The sequence below is a fragment of the Peromyscus maniculatus genome, chromosome 16 (assembly GCF_049852395.1).
Source record: "Peromyscus maniculatus bairdii isolate BWxNUB_F1_BW_parent chromosome 16, HU_Pman_BW_mat_3.1, whole genome shotgun sequence".
Taxonomy (NCBI): Eukaryota; Metazoa; Chordata; class Mammalia; order Rodentia; family Cricetidae; genus Peromyscus; species Peromyscus maniculatus.
Window position 1 is genome coordinate 37033791 of NC_134867.1, and position 25642 is coordinate 37059432.

Consider the following 25642-nt stretch of genomic DNA (forward strand, 5'->3'; position numbering starts at 1 on the left):
AGTGTGTCATTTACCATCAGTTGTACTTAAGAATAACTCATATTGTTTTTGGATTTTTTTTCAGTTTTAGGGTTTTGAGAATTGTATATGCAAGTACATATTAAATACTATATTCACATCATCCCACCCCTTCACTGTCCCCTCCAACTACTGCTGTGCCCCTCTCTGAAATTCAAGACCTTGTCTTTATGATTATTGGTGTGTGTGTGTGTGTGTGTGTATGTGTGTGTGTGTGTGTGTGTGTGTGTGTGTGTGTAAAACATACCGAGTTCATCTAGGGTTGCTAGTCTATACATGTGTTTAGAGTGGACCACTTGAGTTTGGAAACCCTACCAGGGAGCTTGGTCTTGGAGAAAACTGATTCTCTCCTTCTCAGCAGCCATGGATTGCCTGTAGCTCTTCATCTAGAAATGGGGCTGTGTGAGATTTTCCCCATCTACGTGGTCATTATTGTTTCTTCATTTGACACAATAAATTGTCCACCCCTGGATTTCTTGTGAATTGTCAACTCCACAATTAAATTCTTAAATAGTTAAGTGTAAATCAACAGAGGGCAATGATCATGAGACTGCCACCTAATTTCTCTAAGCAGAGAGCATCATGGGATAGCTCCCTAGTCTTCTGTGATGGCAGTACCAGAAAGGAGGAGTTCAGGCAGGCATTCAAATACAGAATTTAACAGAGTATGTGCAGAAGATGTCTGGTCTATTTAGGAGAAAAAGCTGGAACACACAGACCTGATGTCAGAACTTAACGTTACTTCATTGCCTTCTCTTTAGAGGAGAGAAATCTGGTGATGAACTTTTCATGATGCCTTCCGAGGTGTATCCTGACATTGGATTCCTCATCCCCTTTATATTGGGCGGACATTGATGTCACACTAAGTAAGACACTAAAGACAAGAACACTGAAGTGTAGAATTGGGACTTAGCGGCCAGATGGTGGTGGCGCATGCCTTTAGTCCCAGTACTCGGGAGACAGAGCCAGGTGGATCTCTGTGAGTTCGAGGTCAACCTGGTCTACAGAGCAAGATCCAGGACAGCACCAAAACTACACAGAGAACCTCTGTCTTAAAAAAAAAATTGTGACTTAGCAGGACAGAATGAAACAGTGGCTTCAGTCTCACACCATGGCTTTTTTGAGGAAGGCATTAAAGCTATCATCCCTTTAGGAGCCAAATGCATGGGCAGTGGTGGGGAAGCTACAGAGCTCTGCAGCATCTGCTTGGACAGATGTGTGGGGACTTCCTGGGCCCTGTTGCAGCCAAAGACAAGACTGTCAGGTACAAGAGCCACTCATGTAGACTGTGATGACAGTCCAAAGGGAGAGCCACGAAAGCTTTGTCATTTGGGTACTGTCATTGTACATCTCCGTAAACTGTTTATCTACAGGTTACAAAGAACCTTGATACCTTCCTAGACGATGAAGCTTACAATGGCTTAAGAATGCTGAAAGAAGGAGATGTGCCCAAATCAGACAGGGCCAAGTCGTTTGATCATGACTTCTCGATATTAAAAGGGCTATTCTAGGACAGGAGATTTGGCTTGACTGGTGTCAAAGGGGATGTTTTCTTCCAAGGAAAATGTGGAACCAACATTTTCTAATACTGTATGTCATCTGAAAGTCACATGGGTTTCTTATTAAGCGAATGGTTTTCTTCAGTATGAGTTTTGAGAGAGAGCAGGTGTGTGCTGTTAACACTGAATATATGACTCAACTAAGAGAAAACACTTATTCAATAAGTACTGCCCTAAGCTAAGTGTACCATATGAGGGCAAGTTTATTTATCTCCAGTGGATATTTAATCTCCACATTAGGTTATATTTGATCTACTTATCAACTTCAGTTTGAGCCTAAGACCCCACAACTGGTAAATGACACAGGTGAGGTTTAATGATCAGGTTAGAGATGACAGTACCCAATTGTAACTCTACACTCAGCCTCAAGCAGAATATGGTCCTTTCCATCGAAGGGCATGGATGGTCCCTTTGCAAAGAGAAATCCAATTATTTTAATAGGTAACTATCTTCATTTTGTGCACTACATTAATGGTTTGTTCTTGGTGGTTCAATACCCCAGTACTGAAAACGCTTGTCCTATATGACGTTTACCCCTCTTGGCAGAGCGTCTCCTTAGAAAATGAGTTGATGTATTTCTTGCTGGTAATTGATGGCATTGAATGTTTTGATTGTGGCCTATGGCTTTACCCCACTACTTGCTAGAGGAAAACAATTTCCTGCTTCATTAACCATGGTTTGTAACTGATCTTATAGAAATTTGACTCCTGCGCCATTCAAATAACACTTGAAGGATCTGGGGGAGTTTTGTTCTTTTCTTTGTTTTCCAGTGAAGGGAATCTTTTGAAAAAAAAAATTCAGACATGCTCCCATTACTTTGAAGTATTTGATCACAGTTATTAGAAGTGAAGGTGAAGAACTCATGTTTTATCTGAATAATTTGTTGGACTCAAAGGTAAGAAAGATGTGAGAAGGAGAGAGAGAGAGAGAGAGAGAGAGAGAGAGAGAGAGAGAGAGAGAGAGAGAAGAGAGAAGAGAGTTCCAGGCCTCAATTGGAGAGTTGTGAGCCCTAAAAAGGGGGGCTGTAAAAGTATCCAGAGAAGAGTATGTTCCTGTCTTTATTTGCTTTGGCTACAGGGCCTGAGATCACTCTGACAAATGAGTCCCACACCATGAGTGTTCGTGTTGGCCTTGGAGACAGTGGTAAAGGTGCTGGAGTATTCTGGAGTATTCTCTTTAGTGTTTGTACAGCCCATTTCTCTGATCCTTCTCACTAAAGATCAGGAGGTCTTCCTCCCGTGGTTCCATGTCAGCACAGCTCACTCAGTTCTGACCATGTTTGGGGAAAACAGTTGGTAAAGGCCTCCGACTGGGGGTGCCTGTCCTCCAGCTCAGTAGCACCGGTACCAAGTGGTACAGAGGTGTCACATTGGCAAGCAGAGAACCTGTCTCAGGGCCTGAGCAGTGGCAAGAACGTCTAGATCTTATTCAGAACTATGTTGGCTTAAGGTGACTTGGTGGTGTTGCTGATGTTTTCTTAGGCTTGTGCTTTTGCAGAAAATGAGAGACAATACTCAATGTGATGTGCTCTACTGTTTTCCCAGACATCAGCCAACCCAGATGCTTTATTAGTCTGTTTTCATCTGCAATTTATTTTGTATCCATGCAGAAGCATTATTTTTTCCTTCTCTCCCTCCTTCTTTTCCTCCTTCCCTCTCCGTACTCCATCTCTTCATAACACACACATATGCATACACGTTTGGGGTTTGGAGAAATCTCAAGTTTTATACGCACACGCCCACACGATCTCATATACACACATACACGTGTGTGTATGTGTGCAATATGTATTATTACACATACACACACATATATATACACATGAAAATTCAATACACATTTGCATCATAGAGCTAATCCCATCCTTGTATTGGTAGCCTAAAAGCTCTTTCTTTTCCTACAACTGTACCTAGAACAGAGATATTCAAGCTCAGTTTGCTAAACTGTACTGAATCTGACTTCAAGTAGCTCAAGTCACTTGACCTGCTTTTTCTTTTCTATTGCAATGTTATTCTCCATGCCCAATCTTGGCTAGAGACTCTGTGTCATCATCACAGTTATGCGTTGGGACAGAGCACAGAACAGAAAGCAGCCGCTGCTCTTCTGGAGCCTTGCACTGTAGTCAGAAGAGAAGAATCTGCTACGTTACTCCCATTTTTCAGCTAGGGAGAATAGAAGTTTGTGTTGTACAGTAAGTGATATTATGAGCAAAGCAAATGCCAAACCCACATCTTCACGTGCATCCATCCAGTGGGCAGAGTGCAGTTTTTCTAGATGGACACTGAGAATTGGAGACCTTGAACCTTGCCTCTGTAACATCCATTTCATACAAAAGGAGACAGCTGCTGTGGTGGTGTTGCAGAGAGTTTAGGACACTTTTGCATTTCTTGGGTCCTGAACAGCTGATGGAGGGACTCTATAAATAAACAGAGCCCTGACTCATCACCAGGCTCCGCAAAGAGTGAATCACACCATCTGAGTTGGAATAGATTCTACAGTCCACAAACTTAAGGTTTGCCCTTCCTTGGGTTTGAAGAGGACAGACCCTTCAGACCATTTAAATCAAAGTCTGTCTTGCTACAAACAAAAACTGTAGGGAAGAATCGAGAAATTAATTCCTAGATCTTGGAATTCTCTCATTTCTTCTTTTTATTGACCACTTCAGGCTTAGATTCAGTTCAGTTATTTAAATTGTCCAGGCAGATTCTAATGCTTAAAAGCCTGATGGCATGATGTTCCTTAAAAGGGGGTTGAAATAGACATCCTAAGAAGAAAAGAGGGTCCCCTTTAAATGTAATGAGCAGTGTTAGATGGGGCAAAATAGATGTTTCTATTGACTTTGGTGACTTTTGAGAAAATATTCTATTACGATTGAACTTTCAAAGTATCTGATTTGACGGCCAAATGCCTTACAAGAGAGACTATATAGGAAGATACTTCTAGACTGACGGTAATATGCAATAGTTCTGTTTGTCAAAGGCTCCTTTAGTTGTAGGAAGCTTCAACCCACTGAAACAAATATGAAGGAATTACACTGTAATGTTCCAGATAGCTGCGTTTTCACTTCCTGTGTACTGCCACACCCCGGGGCTGTATTTATTTCAAAGGCTAATTTTTTTCTTGTTTTGCAGAAGCACTGTGTTTTGTTTCCTCTCTATCTGTTCTGAGGTATATGATCCATCCTTTCATTCCTGATTGATTTTTCTGGCTTACACATCTTGTCCATGGTCCAAATTGGCTAGGAGCTCCTACCCTACTTTGAGCCTTTAGTAATACCACCGACTAGGAGCCTCCCTCGGGGTCCTTTATTTGAACCAATCAAAATCAAGCTAACAATTTCAGGGAAAAAAAAGAAACAAACAAAACTTCCCTGCCTCTTTAAGTTTGCATTACTGTCTGTCCCATCAATGGCCTGGTCACATTCTAAACCTTAAATTCCAAGGCAGAGCCTCTGCCTTCTCATGTAGAGAAGCTTTTGCTTGTGCTGAGAACCAGTTAAGGCATCTGTCTAGTAGAAATCTGAGCCGGTGATGGTCTGGCTATCACTGGGAGGATCCCTATCTCCATCCTCAGGCTCAGTGATTGGCTGAAGGCCTCATGGAATCCAGATATGCTGACTGATTGATGGCTGTGGTTTATTACTGTGAAAGAACACAAGTGAGAAAATCAGCAGATGAGAAAAGGCCCGTTGAACACGGCATCTGTTTGCCTGATAGAGAAGTGCTCTTCTGTATGGTGGTATTTTATTTGTACTGAAATGTGATTTTCATTGTATGTTAATAAATAAAGTTGCCCGGGGGTCAGAGCTATTAGAGCCATAGCAAGAGCGGGGTGGTGGTGGTGGTGGCGCACACCTTTAATCCCAGCACTTGGTAGAAGAGCTAGGTAGATCTCTGTGTGTTCAGGGATACAGCCAGCATTGGAGACATACGCTTTTAAGACCTGGAGGGCAGTACTTAGAGGCAGTGACGAGGCAGTCATGTGTTTGGGTTTACAACCAATGAGAAGGCAGAACAGAAAGACTATTTAAAGACAGACACACAGGAAGTAGCTCTCTTTCGGGGAAGCTAGGAGCACTGCAGGAGGTAAGATTTTAGCTCTGAGCTCTGACCTCTCGGCTTTCTCTTTTACATTGGTTCTGTGTTTTTTATTTTAATAAGACGGTTGGTTACATCTACACTTCTGTTGTACCTAAGATGTCTATTTCAAGCCGTCTTTACTGTTCCTTATGCCATTGGCCACGTAAACACAAGCATCTGTCTAGACAGCGTACATCTCTGCTGCGATTTTTACCTATAATTAAGGCAGAGCCCAAGAATTAATTTCTACTTCTTTCTGTCAGTAGCGTTGTACAGAGGTAACAACATATACAAACAGTATTGCCCTACATGGAGACCCATCCAAGTCTTGTTTGCTGATTCCATAGTCTAGGTCATACACCTGCCGGCTTCCAGCTAATGCGCTTTCTCTCCACTAGGGGTCAGGTTTCCCCGGGGTCCTCGGAATATTTACAGCTTTCTAAACATTGCATAAGGAAGCTTGATAAACTCTAAAGCATAGTATTGGCTTTCTTTTGTTAATGTTTCCCCCAAGCACCAGCTCTTTCTGTTACGTGGTGGCTAAGGCAGGGATCTGATCACTCAGAACCTTCTTGGGCCAAGCTGAACCATAGCTGCACCATGAGCACCTCAACTTCCAGCCTCCTTGACAACCCACCATCTTGATAGTTCAGTGTCTGAACTATGAACTAACTGAAGATGGAGACACTTTTTGCTTTTATGTACTTCCAGCAAAGTCCTTGTACCTTTAGCTTTGGGAATCTCGCCTAGTAGATTTCAAAATTTTCTACAAAAACAAAAATAACGACAGAGGCAGATATGGATTAAAGAGGACCCCCCCCCTCCCCGCTTAAACTTCTGAACATTGTTTAACTTTCTAAACTTTGTTTCTTATCATTTTATTTTATTTTATTTTATTTTATTTTATTTTTGTTTTTTGTTTTTTCCAGACAGGGTTTCTCTGCGTAGTTTTGCGCCTTTCCTGGAGCTCACTTGGTAGCCCAGGCTGGCCTCGAACTCACAGCGATCCGCTTGGCTCTGCCTCCCGAGTGCTGGGATTAAAGGCGTGCGCCACCACCACCCGGCTTATCACTTTATTTTTTCTGTTGCATGTACACTGTGCCAGGGTGGAAAGCACACATCTAATTTATTACTCTGAAAGAATTCAGTATTTCATCATGAAATGTGATGCAAGCTACAAAGGTGTTCGTTCAGGGCTGATTTTTATTCAGATGAAGGGAAACACCTTGGTCTAGGTTACCAAGAACGTATGTTGCCAACAGATGGTGAATATTATCCAGTGCATCTTTGCAACCATGGACATAATATTTGTTAGCATATTGCACTACATTGACCTCCAGATGTTAAGCCTACCTTGCCTTTCCAGGATAAGCCACACTGGTCCTAACATGGCTTCCTTTTCCTTGCTGGTTTCCATTTGATAGTAGCCTAACTTCTCAGCTGTGTTTGTAAGAAGTATGAATCCATGCTGTTCTTGAAACTGCCTTTGTCTGGTTCTGGACAAGGATAATGCCATTCTCCTACAACAGAAAAACAATGATTCCCTCCTGCTCTCAGCTGACAGAATTTGCATAATGTTATTTTTCCTCACATGTTTACAAGCATTCATTAGTGAAATACCTCTAGAGTTTTATTTTTGTTTCAATTTTTAAAGCATGCTATTTTTGTGTGACATGTCTGTGTGGTGTACACATATGTTCATGTGGGAGAGTGTGTTCATGTGCATAGAGGTGGGTCTGTTTGTTTGAACCCATGCACATGAAGGCCAGAGGACTACTCTGGGTGTTTTTTGGAATGACTCTCGAATTCATTTCCTGAGACAGGCTGTCTTCATGAACCTTGAGGTCACCACTTTAGTTAGACCAACTGGCCAGTACCTTCAGGGATTATATATCTCAACTCCCAAGCTTTAGCATTACAGCTATGGCCTATCTTGCTCAGCTTTTGCATGGGTGCCGAGGATTTGGACACAGCTCCTTATGCTTGCAGAAAACCTTTTTTTCATCCTCATCCCTGGAATGTTCTTCAATTGATAGTTGGTTTTGGAATTTTCTACATTTTTACTGGGTCAGGTTTGACCTCTTTCAAGAAATTCACTAGGCTTATCCATCCTTGAGTTCTTTGACACAGTATTTATATGTTCTTCTATCCTTTGGATACCACCATTGTCTCTAGTAATCTTCTGAAGTCGAAAATGATTTGTATTAATCACCTAGTTTACTATTTCAGTAACTTCCTCCCTTTATTGTTTCCTCCTACTGCTTAGGTGCCTGTTTTTAGTGTCTTGGATGGAAATGTAGACCACGGAGTTTTAAAGCCTCTCCTTATTTCTCACTAGACACCCCTATATTTGCATATCACATTTTGAATTGATGTATTTTTATAATTATTTTGTCCTACATGGCTTTTGCATTTATTTTTTAATTTTTCTTTGACTGACATTAGGAGAGCAGTCCTATTAGTATTTATCTTGTAGAACAACATCGTCCTTTTAGCAGTGTTCCATGTATAACTGAAAATAACTTATTTCTATAGTTATTATTCGGTCCTTTAAGTTAAGTCACATTGTTGATAATAATATTTTTTTTATTTATTTGGGGGTCTTTTTTAAAATGTTGACTATTGTGAAATCACGTCGAGGAGTTCTGACCCTGTGCACAGAGTTGCCTCTTTCTTCCTTTTAATTTTGTCAGAAAATGTTCATCCCCTCAGAATCTCAGATGTATTGAGTATATCAATTCTTGCATATTCTCAGAAGCAAAAATATGTCAACGTCTTCTCTTTCTGAGTGGGTGTTAGAAGTGTTACGCATCCAGTTGTCAGCCTCAGGTCTGTTTTTAAGCCACTTGGATCAAGAAGGTCACTGGGATTTTCTCTGCTTTTGAGTTCAGTTTATTTATGGCTACTGGTTACAAGTTATGGGAGTTAAACATTTCCCCCATTCCTCTGTGGTGGTACCAGAGGGGATTATTTCAGGAAGGCATCCGTGTCATAGACATCACATAGACTGTCATGACCGGGGTCTGGCCTTTTCTTTGCATCATTACATGGAACATGCATGTAGGATTGCACGGAAGGACAAATCATGAATTCTCACTATGGATTCTAGTCCTATCTTCAGGGTCCTGCCCCTGATACACATGAACACTCAAAGACTTAATGGAAAAAAATTATTTTCTGAAATTTCAGTTTAATCTCCACCGCCTCCTATTCTAACAGGTCTATGGAAATGCAAGACCTAGCAAGTCCCCATGCCTTGGTTGGAGGCAGAGACACACCTGGGGGATCCAAGCTGGATAAATCCAGTCTCAGCAGCACTTCAGTCACAACAAATGGGACAGGAGGTAAGTGCCACCCCAAAGATGCCCAGACTCACATCTAAGGGTTTGCTTTAAGTTTATATGTCAGGGGTTGTTAATAAATGATTAACAACCATTGATGCCATAATCAGAATTAGATCCAAGGAATATCCAGCTAGTGTATTACTAAGTGTTCTGCTTATTGTCAATGTTGAATCCTTTATCTATAGCAGGGAACATTCATAGAGACTAGATAGTCCTAAGAAACATTTTGAAAAACATTTGAAAGATTACCTTTTTTTGTATTTGTCCTTATAAATATTCCACAGAATTTAAAAATTGTGGATAAAAATATCACATATATATGTGCATAAATTGTCATATTAAATATTTTTGTTTTAGTTTACATTTTAAATGAAAAAATGTTACCCTAATGTTTTTTATTAAAATGGTGTTCCTTGCAATTGATTTAAAATGCAATAAAATACTTATATCTGCTGTATTTTCTTTTCAAAAAGAATAATACTATGATGCCGAGCACTTACATGAAAGAGAATTGCATTTTTCCAGATAATTTTCTCATTTTGTTAAGTCATAATTATGCTGCAACCTATGGCAATGATAAGTAGTTATTTAAAATATTCTCCATTATTAATCTTAAGAATGCATTAAATTGTCGGAACATATGATCCAACTATGTAAAATATGTATATTTAGAGATATTACAGCATATATACACACACAAGCAATATGAAATTTTATTATAAATTATTCACTATCATGTTGAATCTTGTAGATTCAGTCTAGGTACTAAAGTTAAATTTATGCGAAATCTATTTTACTTAGAAAACTACTCATATCATTAGATATCAGCATTTGCCACATCATATTTTCTTTTAAACTTTAAATCTGTGAGATTGATACACCCTTCCCAATTAATCTAAAGTCCACGGTTTTCTTTGTTGAGTTGTGTGCATTGCAACCTACCCTGCATTTAATAATGTGTTACACCAAACCCTTTGTAAATTAACACTTCCCTGGTTTATTTGTCTCTAAACATGCATCTATAATTTCAGCTAATTAATGGATATGGGACTGCAAGTATATAGAGATATTTGGTCATAACCACTGGAACATAAACATTTACGTTTAAAGTCAGAGCTGAGCACAGATAATAAGATTGAAAGATTCAAGCACTCTGAAAGAAAATCTGGGAGTTCACAACTCACACACATATATTTCAGAGCACCAATGCAGATCTAATACACTAAAGCATAGAAGACACACAGTGCAGTTAGAGTCTTGCTAAAAGGTCGGAAAGTGGTGCCTGCATTGAAGATTACTCAAGTACACCCAGCTGACCTTCAGACAATGAACTCTTATACCGTTCCTGTTCTCAGGGGACAACATGACTGTTTTAAACACAGCAGACTGGCTGCTGAGTTGCACCACCCCCTCTTCCGCAACAAGTATGAGAGCTGATGGTACACTGCATGTGTTTGGGTGTGTTGATTTGACCTCCGGTTTGCTGTCTGCTGCTGCCTCTGTGCTTGCCCCTCTTCTCTACATTACATATTGAGAAGCAAGAATGAAAAGTGAACAAGCCTTGTAGCTGTTCATGGTTCATAGTTGGCTGCGGTTTCCTTATTGTTGATTAATCTTACATGCTTAAATCAGTAGGGTTTTTTTCTTATATTTTTCATAATTCTGCACCAATGGGGTTTATATTGACTTATCGTTAATTACCAGTGTCTTAGATGGTTCATTCAGCACAATAAAATCATGTCAAGCAGAACTGTCAAAGCCAATGAGCATTCATAGAAACCTAACTACCTAAGGATCCATTTATTTCCACATTTTAAGCTTTTAATACTGCAACAGGGCTTCTACTATTTTGTACTATTTGATAAATATTCCCAAGAATCTAAAATAAAATTAGCACTCACCACCCTACCATTTAAAAAGTTACCAGTAATAAGAGCTGTGTAAATGAAATCATTAGCCTGACACAATGGAATGTGCCTGTAATTCCAGCTGCTTGGAAGGGTGAAGTGGAAAAATCACTTTAAGTCCAGCGCACAGTAAAATCCCATCTCAACCAATGAATTGAATAAATAAATAAATAATGAAATTATGAATTAAGACTCTTAAAATGTTTCAACCCATTGATATTGACAGCATGTATGCATACAAGAATTCTCCTAGAAAAAATGGTCCTCAACTTGTTTGTCATGACCCCCTTGGGGTTGTATATCAGATATCCTGCATATCAGATATTTACATTACAATTCCTAACAGTAGCAAAATTACAGTTATGAAGTAGCAACGAAATAACTTTTAGATTGGGGGGGTCACCACAGCATGAGGAACTATATTAAAAGATCACAGCATTAAGGAAGTTGAAGAACACTGTCATAGAATAAACACTACCATGCAGTCAAAAGTTAAAAGTTAGAACAAGACCATCGCACTGCTGCAGATCCTGACATTTTAGGATTTAATGGAAGTGTAGATCCCATCCAGAAATTAGAATAGATGCAATTTGGCTGGATATTGCTCTATTTCATATTATATTGAAATATATGACAAATAAAGAACATTTTATTACGTTCATTATCTATGTTTTTATAGTTTGAATCGCAAACATTTTCCATTTTCATGCTTGAAATATACTTTTCATGCTTGAAGATGGTTGCCAGAGTGTAGTTATTCTTGATTCCTTTTGGTAAAGATCCAGTTAGTAAATGCTCTTCCATGATGGTAGGTTGTTCATTCTGTTCCAGCATCTCATGTTTAGAAGCCATGGGCTGTATGTAAATGAACATGGTCCAGTTCCATCAACTGGAACTTTTCTGTATTTCTAGACCATGAAATTTAAATTTCTCACACTTTTCTTGTATTACAAATGTGTTGTGTTACAAAGTATTCTGATTTTGCTGTTTCTCAAGCAGTGCAACGTAAAATTCATTCATGGCTCACTGATACTTGTTCTTAAAATGATTATAATGTAATCACATGCAATGCGATGTTACAATGGTGAACTCCTGCGGTGAATGTTTCATCATGTCCGTGTCAACTCACCCAGAAACATCTTTCTCAATGTGATAAAGCATCACATTTTCCTGGTTCCTAATGTGATGCTCAGGTGGCATCTGCAAGGGCAAGATGGGTATAACAGAAGCACAGTGAATCTGGACCACAGCCCTCTGTCTGTGTCACCTTGATCAACTTCCTCCTTTTCCCCAAGTTTTAGTTCCTTTATGTTAAAGGAAGATTGTATCCTTCCTGGCAGGTATTTTTGTTATTAGATAACATATATATATATGTTGGTGATAAATACCAGTATAGTTTTCTGTCAGTAGATAATTCCATAATAGTTCTTTTTAAGGAAACTGAAAACATGGGTTGTATAAAAATAATGTTTGCCCTACAAATATTATTATAGGAAAATAATATTTGCCATGCAAATAATATTTGCTCTGAATTTACAATTGTTTAAACTGGGCCAAAAAAAGCCCTATATTATCAATATGTTGAGAATATTTTGATACCTTTATTGAGTAGTATTAGTAATAACTAATAATGTAAACTTGGTGGTGTACTTATTGGAAAATTTTAACAAATTTTAATGACTTCTCGGCAGTTCTTTATGATACAAGCTAAATATTTCCTGCTGTAATCTCTTTTATTGAGGATAAAATACTTTTTAAAGATTTTTGTTTTCATTATTATTTTTAGTTCTGTGCAGTGTGGGGGTGGGGTGGGGGGGTGTGCGTGTGCGCGTGCACGCACACGCGTTTGCCCCTGGAGCAGGCTTTACGGGTGTTCCTGAGCCCCTGGATATGGGTGCTGGGAACTGAACCCAGGTTTCTGCATTTATCATTGGTGGGCCATCTCTCTGGCCCCACATACTTTATTTTAATAATGGTTCTACTATTAGATTTAGCTCATTTGATAAAAAAAAAAAAGAAAACTAAAATCTAATGGCTTTCTCCCACTTTCCCTTACCAATAAAATAAATTTTAATTGTGTAGATTTTCATATAAGTTGAAGCATCACCTTAAGACTCTGCCTCCTTGTTAGTGTCACCTAAGTGTGTGACAATATTTCTTAAAGTAATTTAACAAGTTACATCACCTTAGTTCCTACTATATCAATCTATGTGGAGATTTATGCTGAAACCCAAATTTTTACCTCAAATTTTTATCATTTGTAAAAGTTAAGGAAATGTAAAATGTAGAAGCAAGGTTGGGTACTGTGTGCCTACAACCTCAACACTCATAATACTAAGGCAGAGAGAGAGGAAGGGCTGGAGGGAGGACATAGCAAATAAATCAATGGGGAGGCTTTATGGGCTGTATGGATACATGATTATTTCCGCTCCACTGTTAGTACATAGATGCAGCCAAGAACAATACCTAAATAATTAAGCCTGGCTGTATTAAAAAAAAAAGTTGACCTAAAGATGCTGGAATACAGATTTCACATCATAAATTATTCTTCCATAGCTTTGTAATCATTCTCAGCCCATAAGAAAACAGGCCATGGGGCAGATTTTTCATGATGACTAATACAAGTCTATTGATATGTTGTAGACAAAAAAAAAATTATCTGTAGGCATCTGAGAACCTTCTTCCTGATATAAGTAATTCCTGATCCAAATTTAAGAAATGGTGTCAGGAGCCTTAACTCACTCACTACATGTCATATACAAAAACACTTAGATCTGTTGGGAGTGCTTAGGTCAATGTCAACACAGTGAATTTTTATTTTCTCACTTAATTGAACCATATCAAGATCCAATTATAATCCTTGCTCAATACTAACAAATGAGAACCTAGTGCCCTAAACAATGTGCTAATGACCATTCAGGCACCAAAACACAAAGTACAGAGAAACAGACCTGAAAATGACAAGGAGTGTCATGATATATCCAAGCTGAGTGCGCAACCAGAGTGGGTGAAGACTTAACTCATCGTGGAGCTCAAGAATTCTTGAAAGAAGAGGTCTGGGAAATCAAACACGAGACATTGTTATCAGTTTTATTTTGTAAACTTGCAATTGATATATCAAGGAATCTTCCAGAACTTAAAACATGTAGACAACTAACTCACATGCAGTAAATTTGTTTCTGAATGTCAATTACTTGGGAAGAATCCCCTACGACTAAACTCTACTCTTTTTGTATTCTACAACTATACTTTTCAAATATATATTCTAGTAGAATGATAGTATTAAATGGCTTCATCAAATTCTTACACAAAATTAAATATTAATTATACAGTTAAGAATAGAGGGCACTAACAAGCACTCATAAGTTTTTGAGTGGATAGATTGATCCAGAAAAATAAATGATATGCTATAGTGATTACTAAATCTGGAAGGTGATGCCTGCTTCCAGGTAGTGTTATAAATTTGAATGTTCTTAATAGATCTCTTCTTACATATTTTTTGGTTGTGATCCTGGCCTTTAATAGCTGAGCCATCTCTCCAGCCTATAGATCTCTTCTTGAGATTCTTTGCAGAATCTGTCAAAAGTCAGGGGATGACATAGAGAAAGAACCGGAAGTTGGATGGGGAAAAAGTCACAAGGATGGGGAGGAGTTGGGTAAGGAGGAGATGGGAGAGGAGAAGAAAAACAGGATCAAAATGCGCTATATGAAAAATGTCACCATGTGTGATTGCTGTAGTTGAGAGGGAAGTGTGTGGAGTTGCATACATACCAGTTTAAGCATTGGCTTCTGAAAAGGAAATGCAAATATTGGCCTGCCTTCCAAGGACTAAGCATGATAGTGTGATCAGTGAGCATTGGCCTTGTGTTTTGATAATAAAATGAATTTCTTCTCAAATCAATATCACATACTGCTCTTAAGCCTAAATTCTAAAGATGATCTAAGGGTACAAGATAAATTTTGCATTCAAAACTGAGATGGAAAAAGGGATGAAGAGTGACATGAGAGTTTAGAAGCTGTAAATGATTACTGACATTAGTCACACATGATCTGGACTTAGTCTGTAGCTAGCAATTATTTTAAAAAGCTAAAGTATTGAAAAGCTAGTCATATATGTATGTATATATATATATATATGATAGACATATATATAGACATCATACATATATGTATATAAATGTGCATACAGTTATACTAGTTGTCTCTTTACAAAGCACCCAGCTGTAGGTAGAAGAGAACTAGTGGCTGGACTGATGTTGCAGGTGCTCCTTAGTAAAATGATTCTGAGTGCAGCGAGATTTACTTGATCCTATTTTAGAGACATAGATCGAAGCTTTTTTATTTTGAGCGTGTAAAAAAAAGCCTCAGAACTTTTCACACCATGACATTTGAACATGGCTGATGATTTTAATTCAAAGTATTTATTGCAGGAGTTTGAGTTTTTCTGAAAAACATGGGGTTTTCTACTACACAAGGTTTTTACTTCTATTATGAATATGGAAAGATTTTGGATACTATTCTGAAAATAAGTGACAGTCCTTCTTGATATATATTAGTTTACAAAACTAATGCATGGATTAAAATATATTTGAACATTTCCATGAATATGTACTGGATTTGGGTTTTTATAAGTTTTGGAAAAATAGTAAAAATACAAAATTTGTTTTGTTAATGAATATTTTCTTAATAGCATATGGATATAATGTTAAAAATAGCTTTGTACTTGGACTGTTTATGTTATATTTCATTAAAAATGAAGAAACAAAAATAAGAAAGACAAAAATCAATATAACCCAAACATATTTGAAAGCCCAGGGGACATGATGTCCATCTTCAAGGATTTCTTTTTATAATCCTGGTGTAATGTGTATTTTATGCTACTTTACCTATTTTATAGTATCAAAATATTCTAATACCCTTTTCAAATGTTTTATAACAATTTTAACGATATGAAAAGAATTGCTTTACCTGTTTGAGTCTCCTGCAACTGAAAAATATCAGATTAGTTCTTATTAATGAATAACCTTTCCTTCAAGGAATAATAACAAAATAGCGGTACCGTCCTAGGATCTCAAGCGATTTGCCAATTCCCATGGAATATAAAAATCTAGTTTATCTGTTGGGAAAAGATAACCAACTTTGGTCCCTTTTCTTCTATCCAAGCATTAACCAGGTTCAACCCAGCTAAGCCCCCATGACCAGAGAGATTTCTCAGCACCATGGTCATTGACACACCCCATTTCTATTTTATACAAGCTTTACCTGCAAAGGAAAGCAATTGGACATTAATGTACATATTTTCCTTCAAATATTAGTATCAATTTTGTTGACTTGTTGCTATAGAATCCATTCATTTTAGAACACTGAACACCTATTAATGTTTCTGCATTCCTTCACATTCTCTCCAGGGATGGCTTTTCTCAATAAAGTAAACCACTTTTGTCATGAATACAGACATTTAAAATTAATGAAAGATGTTACCCATATTGTGAATGGGGCAAACCTCCCTTGCTTGTCTTCTTTCTCCTTTGGACTGCCTGAAGCTTTCAAATTTCATGAAATTTAAATCAAAACCAATGCTGAGTAATGTTTAAATGAACTCTCAAAGACATCATCCAAGGTAACAAAACTAATGACCGCCAACATGTCTGGCTTCTAGACCAGACTTGTCAAACTCAACTCACCCTCCGCCCCTCTCATCTCACAAGTGAGGCATCTCACAGAGGTATAATAAATCTCTTTTACAATATTGTTTATAGATACAGACATGTTTAAACAGGAGCGCAGCCATATTAGAATTGGAAGCTCTAAGAAACTGTCTCCCATCTTAATGTCAAAAGAAGGCTGTGGACTATGCTTTTCATCATTGGTGTCAGAAGTAAAATGTAGACCTTGAATCATACAGAGTAGCTTTCACATCCATCTAGATCATTTCCTGGATTATCTTTATGCAGATGTAAGGGAGTTTCCATTAACTGATGGTGCTTGAAGGCAGTACAATATTAAGAGTAGATCCTACAAGTTCACCAGCTGGTGTCAAACTCAAGTGCTTACTAGCAGTGGGGGCAGGGCAACTTATTTATTGTTTTGTGTCTCAGTCTATTATTTGAGAAATGGAGATAGTGATAGTATTCACTAACTGCTGTGGTAGTAAATGAGTCCATCATTTGCATGATTTACTCCCGTCCATCTACAGTGCCTAGAATGTGTCAGGCATATTTTGAGGATGTGCTATTGCATCTACTTTCAACCATGGTACTTCTCACTGTGTTTTAAAATAGTCCACAAGAAAAACATGCATAACATAGCTTAAGTAGTCTATCCAAGTATTTTACAGATTTTCATTATAGTGAAGTATTTTTAATTATTCTAAAAGGAAATCACATTTTTATCATACTGTGAGCCACTGTCTGGTTATGACAATTTGACACAGCCTACTATGGTACACAGACCATATATGTTGAGTATACAGAGCCATCAGGGTTTCAATCAAGCTTTGCTGAACATACAAGTTCTAAAACATAGTCAACTCTGAATTGAATACATAATAAAGAATTTTGTAACAGTAAGTAGTTTTTGCAGTGGTTAAGTGTAGATCAGGTATATTGGTTATATTGTGAATGAAAATTACTGAATCTAGTAGCTATAGATTCATTATTTATTATTATACAAACAACTAGACTAGACAGATTATTGTTATTATTGAAAAAGAAACTAACCCCAAATATTCCTTCCCCTAAAATAAGTAATTTGTGTGTGTGTGTTGTGCTTCCTGCCCTCAACCTTTACAGTTCTCTGAATCTTCTATCAATTCACATTATTATTCATTTGTAGACACTGAACCTAGACCTCAGTGAGGGCTCAGCTCACTCGGCTACAACAGTGTGTAATGTCGCTGCATGCTGCCTATCAGTCAGTTGCTTCTCTAACAGGGTCACATTGCTGACTTGCTTGGTTGGTTGGTTGCTACGTGAGCCCACGAGTCTTTTCTAGCATCCTGACTCATGGTTGGCTAGTATTCAGCATTCTGCTCTAGTGTTCTGCTTGCTTCTAAGTTACTTAACTGTACCAGACCACTTACGACCAAAATACACGTGAGGTGCTGAGTATAGAAAACAACTTAGCTTATTCTCCGACTGCTATGCTATGTACATGTAGTAAGGTTTTGCCAACAAAGGGAAAATATGGTGTGACCAAATGAACAGAGGTTTTGTCACGGGCACCTCCATTGCATGTGATAATGATGACGGTGTATGCCAGCCTGCTTCAATGCCAAGGGAGGATGTTGCCAAAAGTACATACAGCAAGCGTTTTATGAAGATGCTTGTAATGCTGTAGACATCATCTCTCATTCAGTGCTTATCTCAATAACCTCAAAAATGTTATGCTTTTAAATATAAAAAAAAGATTCAGTGTTTTAAGAGACCTTCTCTTGGTGTTTTGTTATGTTTGTTTGTTTTATCAGAATATTTATTGAATGCCTTGTTTTCACCCACCATGGCAATAGGCTCGGGGTTTCATGTATTTGTGTATGCCTCTGTTGGACTCGAAAGCAATTTTCTTTAAACATTTTTCTTGGGAAGAATAAAAGCTAAAGTTGTGAATATTTTTGTTACAACTTGAATTAAATGTGATGAGGACCCTGATGGTTGCTCTTCTGTCCACTGACTGTGTGAAAGTGTGCTTAAGAGAGTTGTTGTTGCTTTTCAAAAAAAATGCAAATACAAGTGCTGCTGTTTTCCTTTTGAAGGCTCCCTGCCTTTAAAAGCCAGACTCTCAGAACCAGCCTAGCCAGAGGATTTTAGAATAAATCCTCTATAAATGCATGCCCATTTAGAAACTAAATTAACAAAACTTTCCTCATCCACTTCTCAAGTTTTCTCTTGCATGCCCGTGATAGTTAGAAAAAATAGAGATATATAGATATATCACTGGCAGTAAGGGTCTTTGCTACGGATTTAGAAGTCAAACTCACATGTACTTATTCTTCCACATAGTGTCTCTTCTTGCAGTCAAAACAGAGCCCTTGAACAGCAATGAAACTACAACCACGACTGGAGATGGAGCGCTTGACACTTTTGCTGGGTCAGGTAAAGCCTTTAGCTCGTGTCGCTGTGTCCACATTGGGGTCCTTAAGCATCCTCCTCCTTGAGAACAGCGCAGGACCAAAGCTGTAAGAGCTTTCGCCTTCAGAAAGTCAGCCAGAAACCCACTTTCCTGGAGAATTAATTGTCTTAAAATTACGTGTTTTTGCAAATGGTGTTTGGAATCCTTTTGCCAAATCTCCAGCCTGCACTGGAGGAATCTCATGGCTTTCTCATTAGCAGAGCCAACTTTCTTCATTATTTTATATGCTGCTTGATCAATTTCATAATTAGGTCCATAATAGTTAACTTTGTTCCTTCAACTTGCCCGTTTAAATTACATTAAAAACTGCCTTCTGCCCAACCTTCTAGATGTAAAACTATCCATTTGATTCCTTCTAAATAGCCTTGTTTCCTCTCTGGGTTTAAGAAAGTCCTCCTGTGTAGGCAGCTGAGTGACAAGTATTAAAGGTTAATGGGTTTCTGGAGAACACATGCTGGTTACATTAGAACCCAGCCTGGGAGAGAAGTCCTGTGCTTCAAAGAGAACAATAGTATGTCTTTAAACATCAATCCTTTTTAAATATAAATACCTGATAACTCCCAGCTGGTCACAAAGGGTACAAATTGAATTGACTTAAAGACTTTTTTTTTTTATATATTACTATTTTGTATGGCTTCTTATCTAATGAATATAATTTTGGAAACCCAAGAAAGAATGCATAGATCACAAAGATAAACATGAAACCCAGAAACCTGTTATGGTAGTTAAATCTCGGTTCTGTAATTCTGCTTTAATATATTTTATGTTTATTCATGCTCCCATGTGCATGGGTTTTATGTGGGTGTGCTTTATGTAGAAAGAGTTGAGGTATGTCTCTAAGTCTAATGTAGTGTTATGGAATATATTTCATTTTTATGGAGACAGATGATCCACCTTTATAAGTTCACACTAATTGGAACAGCTGTCATAAGTGCACATAAATATTAATACTCCAGACAGAAATAAATACTAGTGTACCACTTGGCATAGAGACTCATCCGTGCTATTCTGAAGTCTTTTCAGCAACTCAACTGCCTCACAGGAGATGAATAGACACCAATACATTGTATTACTACTCTGTAGTGCCTCCTAACTATAACTGCTATCAATTTTCTACAAAATATGTGTGTATGAATGATCTGGGGGAAAGGGTATGAGATTATTAAGTAATTGCTATTGGGCTTCAAGAATAGACAAATTCAAATTTAAAGATGAGTGGCAAATCTACAGATTGTTAGCTCCAAATGTAATTTCAGAACTCTACAATTCATTTACAAATAGGATTATTGAAGTCCACAGAGACATCCAGAGTCGTTTGACTACAGAGTCAAGCATAAATGAGTCTAGATTCATGTGCTGATAATTGGCCCCTAATTATGGTATTGTGGTGGGAATTATGAGGACAGGGAAAGAATAAGTCTAAGCAATGATCCTATTTGCTATGCACTCATACCATATCTACAGACCCTTTCCTAGTTTTCTGATAAGAAATTCTGAGGGCTCCATGGTCTAAGTAAAGTATCCACTTCCAGTGTATGATTGTTTAATTTCAATAACTAAAATTTAGTGAAATAAAGAAAAGTTGTTTCTAGTTAAACTGGCCACATTCCAATTATGTAATTCCTGTCCATAGTTGGTGGCTACCTGAGTGAAAACTGAGACACAGAACACACCTAACACTATGAATACTTTCCTGGACAGCAGTGGTCCAGAGTGGGCCTTCTCCACAACAACTGGAGATTCTGAGGGAGCTGCAGGCTGCACTGTGAGATACTTAACAGCATTCTGCATCTAGTGCAAATATCATTAGCGCCGCAGCAGTGGTACTGCAAAACATCCCTTACCAGGCTAAATGCCCCCACTGCTTCTCTTCTTCCTGAAAGGCTCTAAATTAATATATTCATCATAGCAGAGTAAAAGCCTTAACATTTTTTGACCCCATCTTCTGAGAAACTGGTAATGAGCATTACAAGTTCTAAAATCAATTCTCAAGACACCCCAAAGGTTCTGCTTCCTTCTGTCTGAAGAAATGATAAAGTATAATGAGTCCAGTGCTTTGAGGAATATGTATGAGTCACTACATAGCAATGAGGCCTGACACAAAGGATTCCAGATTTTCACAAAGCAATCTGCAGATCTTTCTGGAAAGAGAGCATCTACAGTGATCAACATAATCACAGTTCATTCTACTCAATTGTGTTGTTGCTTACTGTTTTCTATAAATTTTATCAATTTGAATAAAAATTATAAGTTTTAGTAAATAAGTTTTATTCCTTTCATGATCACCTTAGTTTTCTGAGCAAAAGGTTTTTGTCTTCCACTTTATTTTATGTAGACATTAATATAAAATTTCAAAGGTCAATCAAGCCTTTTGTTGTGTGTGGGTACTTCATTCTCACAAAGTCAAGATTCTTTCATTGAAGAGAAAATGCATTCTATATGTTCAGAACGTTGTTCATGTATATGAGTCTTTTCTGAAATATAGAATTCTGCTTTGTCTAATTTAATAAAAGAGGTTATACATTAATATTTCTTGTTATTTTGTCTTATTTGAAATCCCTTCCATTTTTCAATCTTGAGGCTAGTCTATCAGTCTGGACAGCTTGAGTTTTGATTGTGCTGACACAGAATCCCATTAAAAAGCAGAGAAAGCAACCTGGAATTAAGCCTTTCTTGATCTACTTTCTATTATAATATTCAATAATGTTGAGTTTTGAATAATGTACATTTGGTGTCCATGGAATATAGTACAAGAGTCTGTTCTCATTAGTCTGAAAGTTTTAAAAAATTCTTGTTAGTTTTGGAGAAATTAAGTGAAAAGTGATGTTTTATTTCCAACTATCTATAGGAAATTCACTTAAATTCAGTTCCTAAAATGTTTAGAACTTAACGCCTTTATAGTCACATTTGAGGACTTCCAAAACTGATTCATAGCATTGGGAACACATGCTTACTATACTATTGCTATGAACATTAGAATTTTATTTCCGTCCTCGACACTTACCAACTAAACAGCATCTAAAGCACATTGCATCCATATCTGTGAAGCTCACAAGGGCCCTTGATAGCAGCTGGATATAGGAATATATCGTATTGCATGAGCCAGTCAGCAACATAGGTCTATTTGTCACTTCTTGCCATTCTAAAAGTTTTGCTCCAGCATTTGTATGAACAACTCGGAAGGGGTGTATTACTTTGAAGTTTAACTATGATTGATTAGACTAAACTCATGCCAGCACTGGGTTGTGTACTACTTTAATCTTTTTGAAATGTGAATGAACAGCAGATGGCCTAATAAAGACACTCTGTGTGCTCGCCCAGTACGGACTGGCTCTGAGGGAACTGGCTCCACATATTAGAATCCATATATGCACAGTACATCTGTCATAGTCAAGGCAGATGGCAAAAGGGGAGAGAGACTTCCAAACTTTTGGATCCACTCCACTGTTGGGTGCATGTTTGAATGAAATATTAAAATAACCTGACTTTCCCTCTTAAGGTCCTCTGCAACAAATATTATCATTGATGATTCAAAACAGGCTTGAAATATATAATTGGTACAACATTTTACACTGTCTAAAATACAACGGGTTATCACCCATGCTCTCTATGTACATCCTTATTACTAGAACATTTCTGACTGTGCATTTTTAAGCCCCCATCTGGTTGATAGGATGGAAGGAAATTAGAAACAGTAGCATTTTACAATTGGGGAATGACAGTTTGAACTTCAAACTTCTTAATGTCTATTTTAATTAGAATACATGGAGTCAGTATATCAAGATCGTATTTGGAGTTAAAATGTAAAGTTTGTACATTTAAAATAATGACTTTTGTACCATGAAAGTTTACTGTGTAACCAAAGGCATTTGCCAATAAGCTATTGGTATAGAAAGAAGAGCATGCACTGATCTGAGAAAATGGAAGACCTAACAGAGTGTTTGTGGGAAGACTAGGTACTCCATGCTGTTGTAACAAAACTTGAAACACTTTAAAATGAAGATGGTGCCTAATCAGCTGCTCCTTTATGCAATAAATTTGAGAAAGTGAATGAGCTTTAAGAATCGCGTATTTAATCTGCAGTTTCCTTAAGTAGGTTAATGTACTCTCTAGTGAAGATGTGTTCATGAAGCATCGCTTTGTGCACTGTTGTTTTGTGTCTTTCAGTAATAACGAGTAGCGGCTACAGTCCCAGATCAACACATCAGTATTCCCCACAGCTGTATCCTTCCAAGTAAGTTTCCTGCACATTCAGTTTTGCTAGAGATATTGCTGAAATTACATGTGTTAAATTATATTTGCATAATATGGCAACTTTAAAGTGGGAGCATATAACTATTGAAGCAGGGTAGATAAAAAGTTAGATTAGACATGGAAGTTTATCTTACATAAATTAGAAATAGAAATATCCCATTTATCTGGATAATTCCTTTCATCTCAGTTTTCATGCTCTCAGGAAAACAAGAAATATGTAGACAAATAATGCCCCAAAATTCTTCAGACCAGGACACTTGAATACCATTATTGTTTTAAAATTTGAAACATTTCATGCACAAGTTTGTTGAAAAATATGAGGTTTTCCACTCTACAAGGTTTTTGCTTCAAATGTTTAACATGTAATGATTTTGTATGCTATCCTAATGATAAGTAACTATCCTTGTTTGGTGCTAATTAAAAGAATACTATATATAACTTGAAATATATTTGAGCATTTATAGATGTGCACTGAATTTGGGTTTTGAAATAAGCTTATACATATGTTTAAGTAAATTAAAAAACAGTGATATGCTATATAAGAAAATATATAGAAATCATATTTTACCCAAACAATAATATTTCACAATCCAGTCAACCACTGAATATTTTCTTGGATTCCCAGTTACAATAAACACAGTTTTGAGAGTGTTATGTTGTTTTTACAACTGATATAGTCATCCGTTTTGAGGACAGGACAAATAGTTCAAGATATCAAGTTGAGCTGTGTTGGTTTGATGAATGGGTTTATATCTGAGTTCACTTGTTTACCAGATATGCCCAAATTTGAGTTTTCCTATGCATGCACATGAAAATATATTGTTATCTTACTCCACATCCAGGATGCCTTAAGCATAGGCCAAGGACTGGATTCCAGTTGGGAACATTGTTTAAAATGGACCTGACAAAGGGAATGACATGCCATTTCTTTATGGGAAGACAGGTCCTTTCTTTCAGATTTCCAACTTTGAGTAGTGAATTCTTGGAAGGGTTGTTAAAAAAAAAAAAAGACATCTACAATTAACGGCAACACTTGTGGCAAGCATGAGTATGCTATGAGTACATTCATCAGCTGGCTTATGACCATCATTCCCCAAAGGTATACAAAATGGAGTACTAGTGTAGATGGAGTAGGAAACGCAGATCCAGACAACACTCTAAATATGCCATCTAAACTCAATTGCTTATTTTAGAGATGCGATCTAGTCTTCAAGCCTTTAAATTGGTTTTCTCAGTTCATCAGGCTGGCTTGCATCAAAGCCTGGGCTCCTTTTTTTTATTTTTATTCACTTTCTTTCAACTTGTATTCATTTCTGACAAGTTGGGGATAAGGAGGGGGATTTACTTCCTGGATGTTACAGGATTTCACTGAATCGAAGCTGTCTGATTTAATATGCAGTCTTTGTTGCCACAGTAATGCTATTTTTCTGATATTTAGGCCCTATCCACACATTCTTTCTACACCAGCAGCTCAAACAATGTCCGCCTATGCAGGCCAGACTCAGTATTCGGGGATGCAGCAGCCGGCGGTCTACACAGCCTACTCACAGACAGGACAGCCCTACAGCCTACCTGCTTATGGTAGGTAACGTCTTCTGTCTCCTCCTTTGGTAGTAATCAGATAATCTCTGTTGACTGGTAGGTAGCTTTACGTACTAGTGGAAATTCCAGCTCAGAAAGAGATTCTCTCAGTAAACGGGTTGTTTGCCTGTGTGTTTTCTAAACAGATCTTGGTGTGATGTTGCCAGCCATCAAGACAGAGAGTGGGCTTTCCCAGACTCAGTCTCCATTACAGAGTGGCTGCCTCAGTTACAGCCCCGGGTTCTCTACCCCACAGCCAGGCCAGACACCTTACTCTTACCAGATGCCAGGTAAGTAGCCAGGCATAAAACATGTTCCTGAAGAGGAAAAAAAAAGTAGATTCCTTAAATGTGACTCTGTGATTTCAGCCTTAGGAACAGTAATCATAAAGACATTGCCAGTATCACCACGGCTCACACACTTTCCTAAGAAAAGACAGTTAGCTGGCAGAAGCCTGATGAAAATGGCTGGATCCAGGTGGAGAGACAGGACTCAACACAAACACTTCGGGCTAAGTGTGGGCAGGAAATAAAGGCTACCCGAGGTCTACCGGGCTGGGCAGTCAGAGGCCTGACGTCTTTCTAAGTGAAAATTCTGAAGTGATTCAGAGTGCAGGGCTAGAGAGGCAGTTCCTCAGGTTCCCTCAGAAACCTTTGCCAGCTGTCAGGAGCGGGTAGAACACATCCTCATTCAGATCTCTCAATATCAAATTTCAGTAACTTTCACAACAAATCTCGAGTAACGTCTCTCTCCTCACTAAATTCTACAAAGTG

The 25642-nt window shown here is 37.9% G+C and overlaps 1 protein-coding gene across 13 annotated transcripts in view; it reads left to right on the forward strand.

The window, feature by feature from the left end:
- Eya4 (EYA transcriptional coactivator and phosphatase 4) overlaps positions 1-25642 on the forward strand; it is a 250416-nt gene that overhangs the window by 174398 nt on the left and 50376 nt on the right. For 6 of the 13 annotated variants that reach the window (XM_042262206.2, XM_006980091.4, XM_076552630.1 and 3 more), the window contains 5 exons: positions 8876-9000; positions 18905-18997; positions 23202-23268; positions 24727-24869; positions 25016-25159. In XM_042262206.2, the coding sequence (XP_042118140.1) occupies positions 8876-9000; positions 18905-18997; positions 23202-23268; positions 24727-24869; positions 25016-25159 (572 nt within the window). The remainder of the gene's footprint in view (positions 1-8875; positions 9001-18904; positions 18998-23201; positions 23269-24726; positions 24870-25015; positions 25160-25642) is intronic. The other 7 variants (XM_042262208.2, XM_042262209.2, XM_076552634.1 and 4 more) reach the window with 2 other exon arrangements.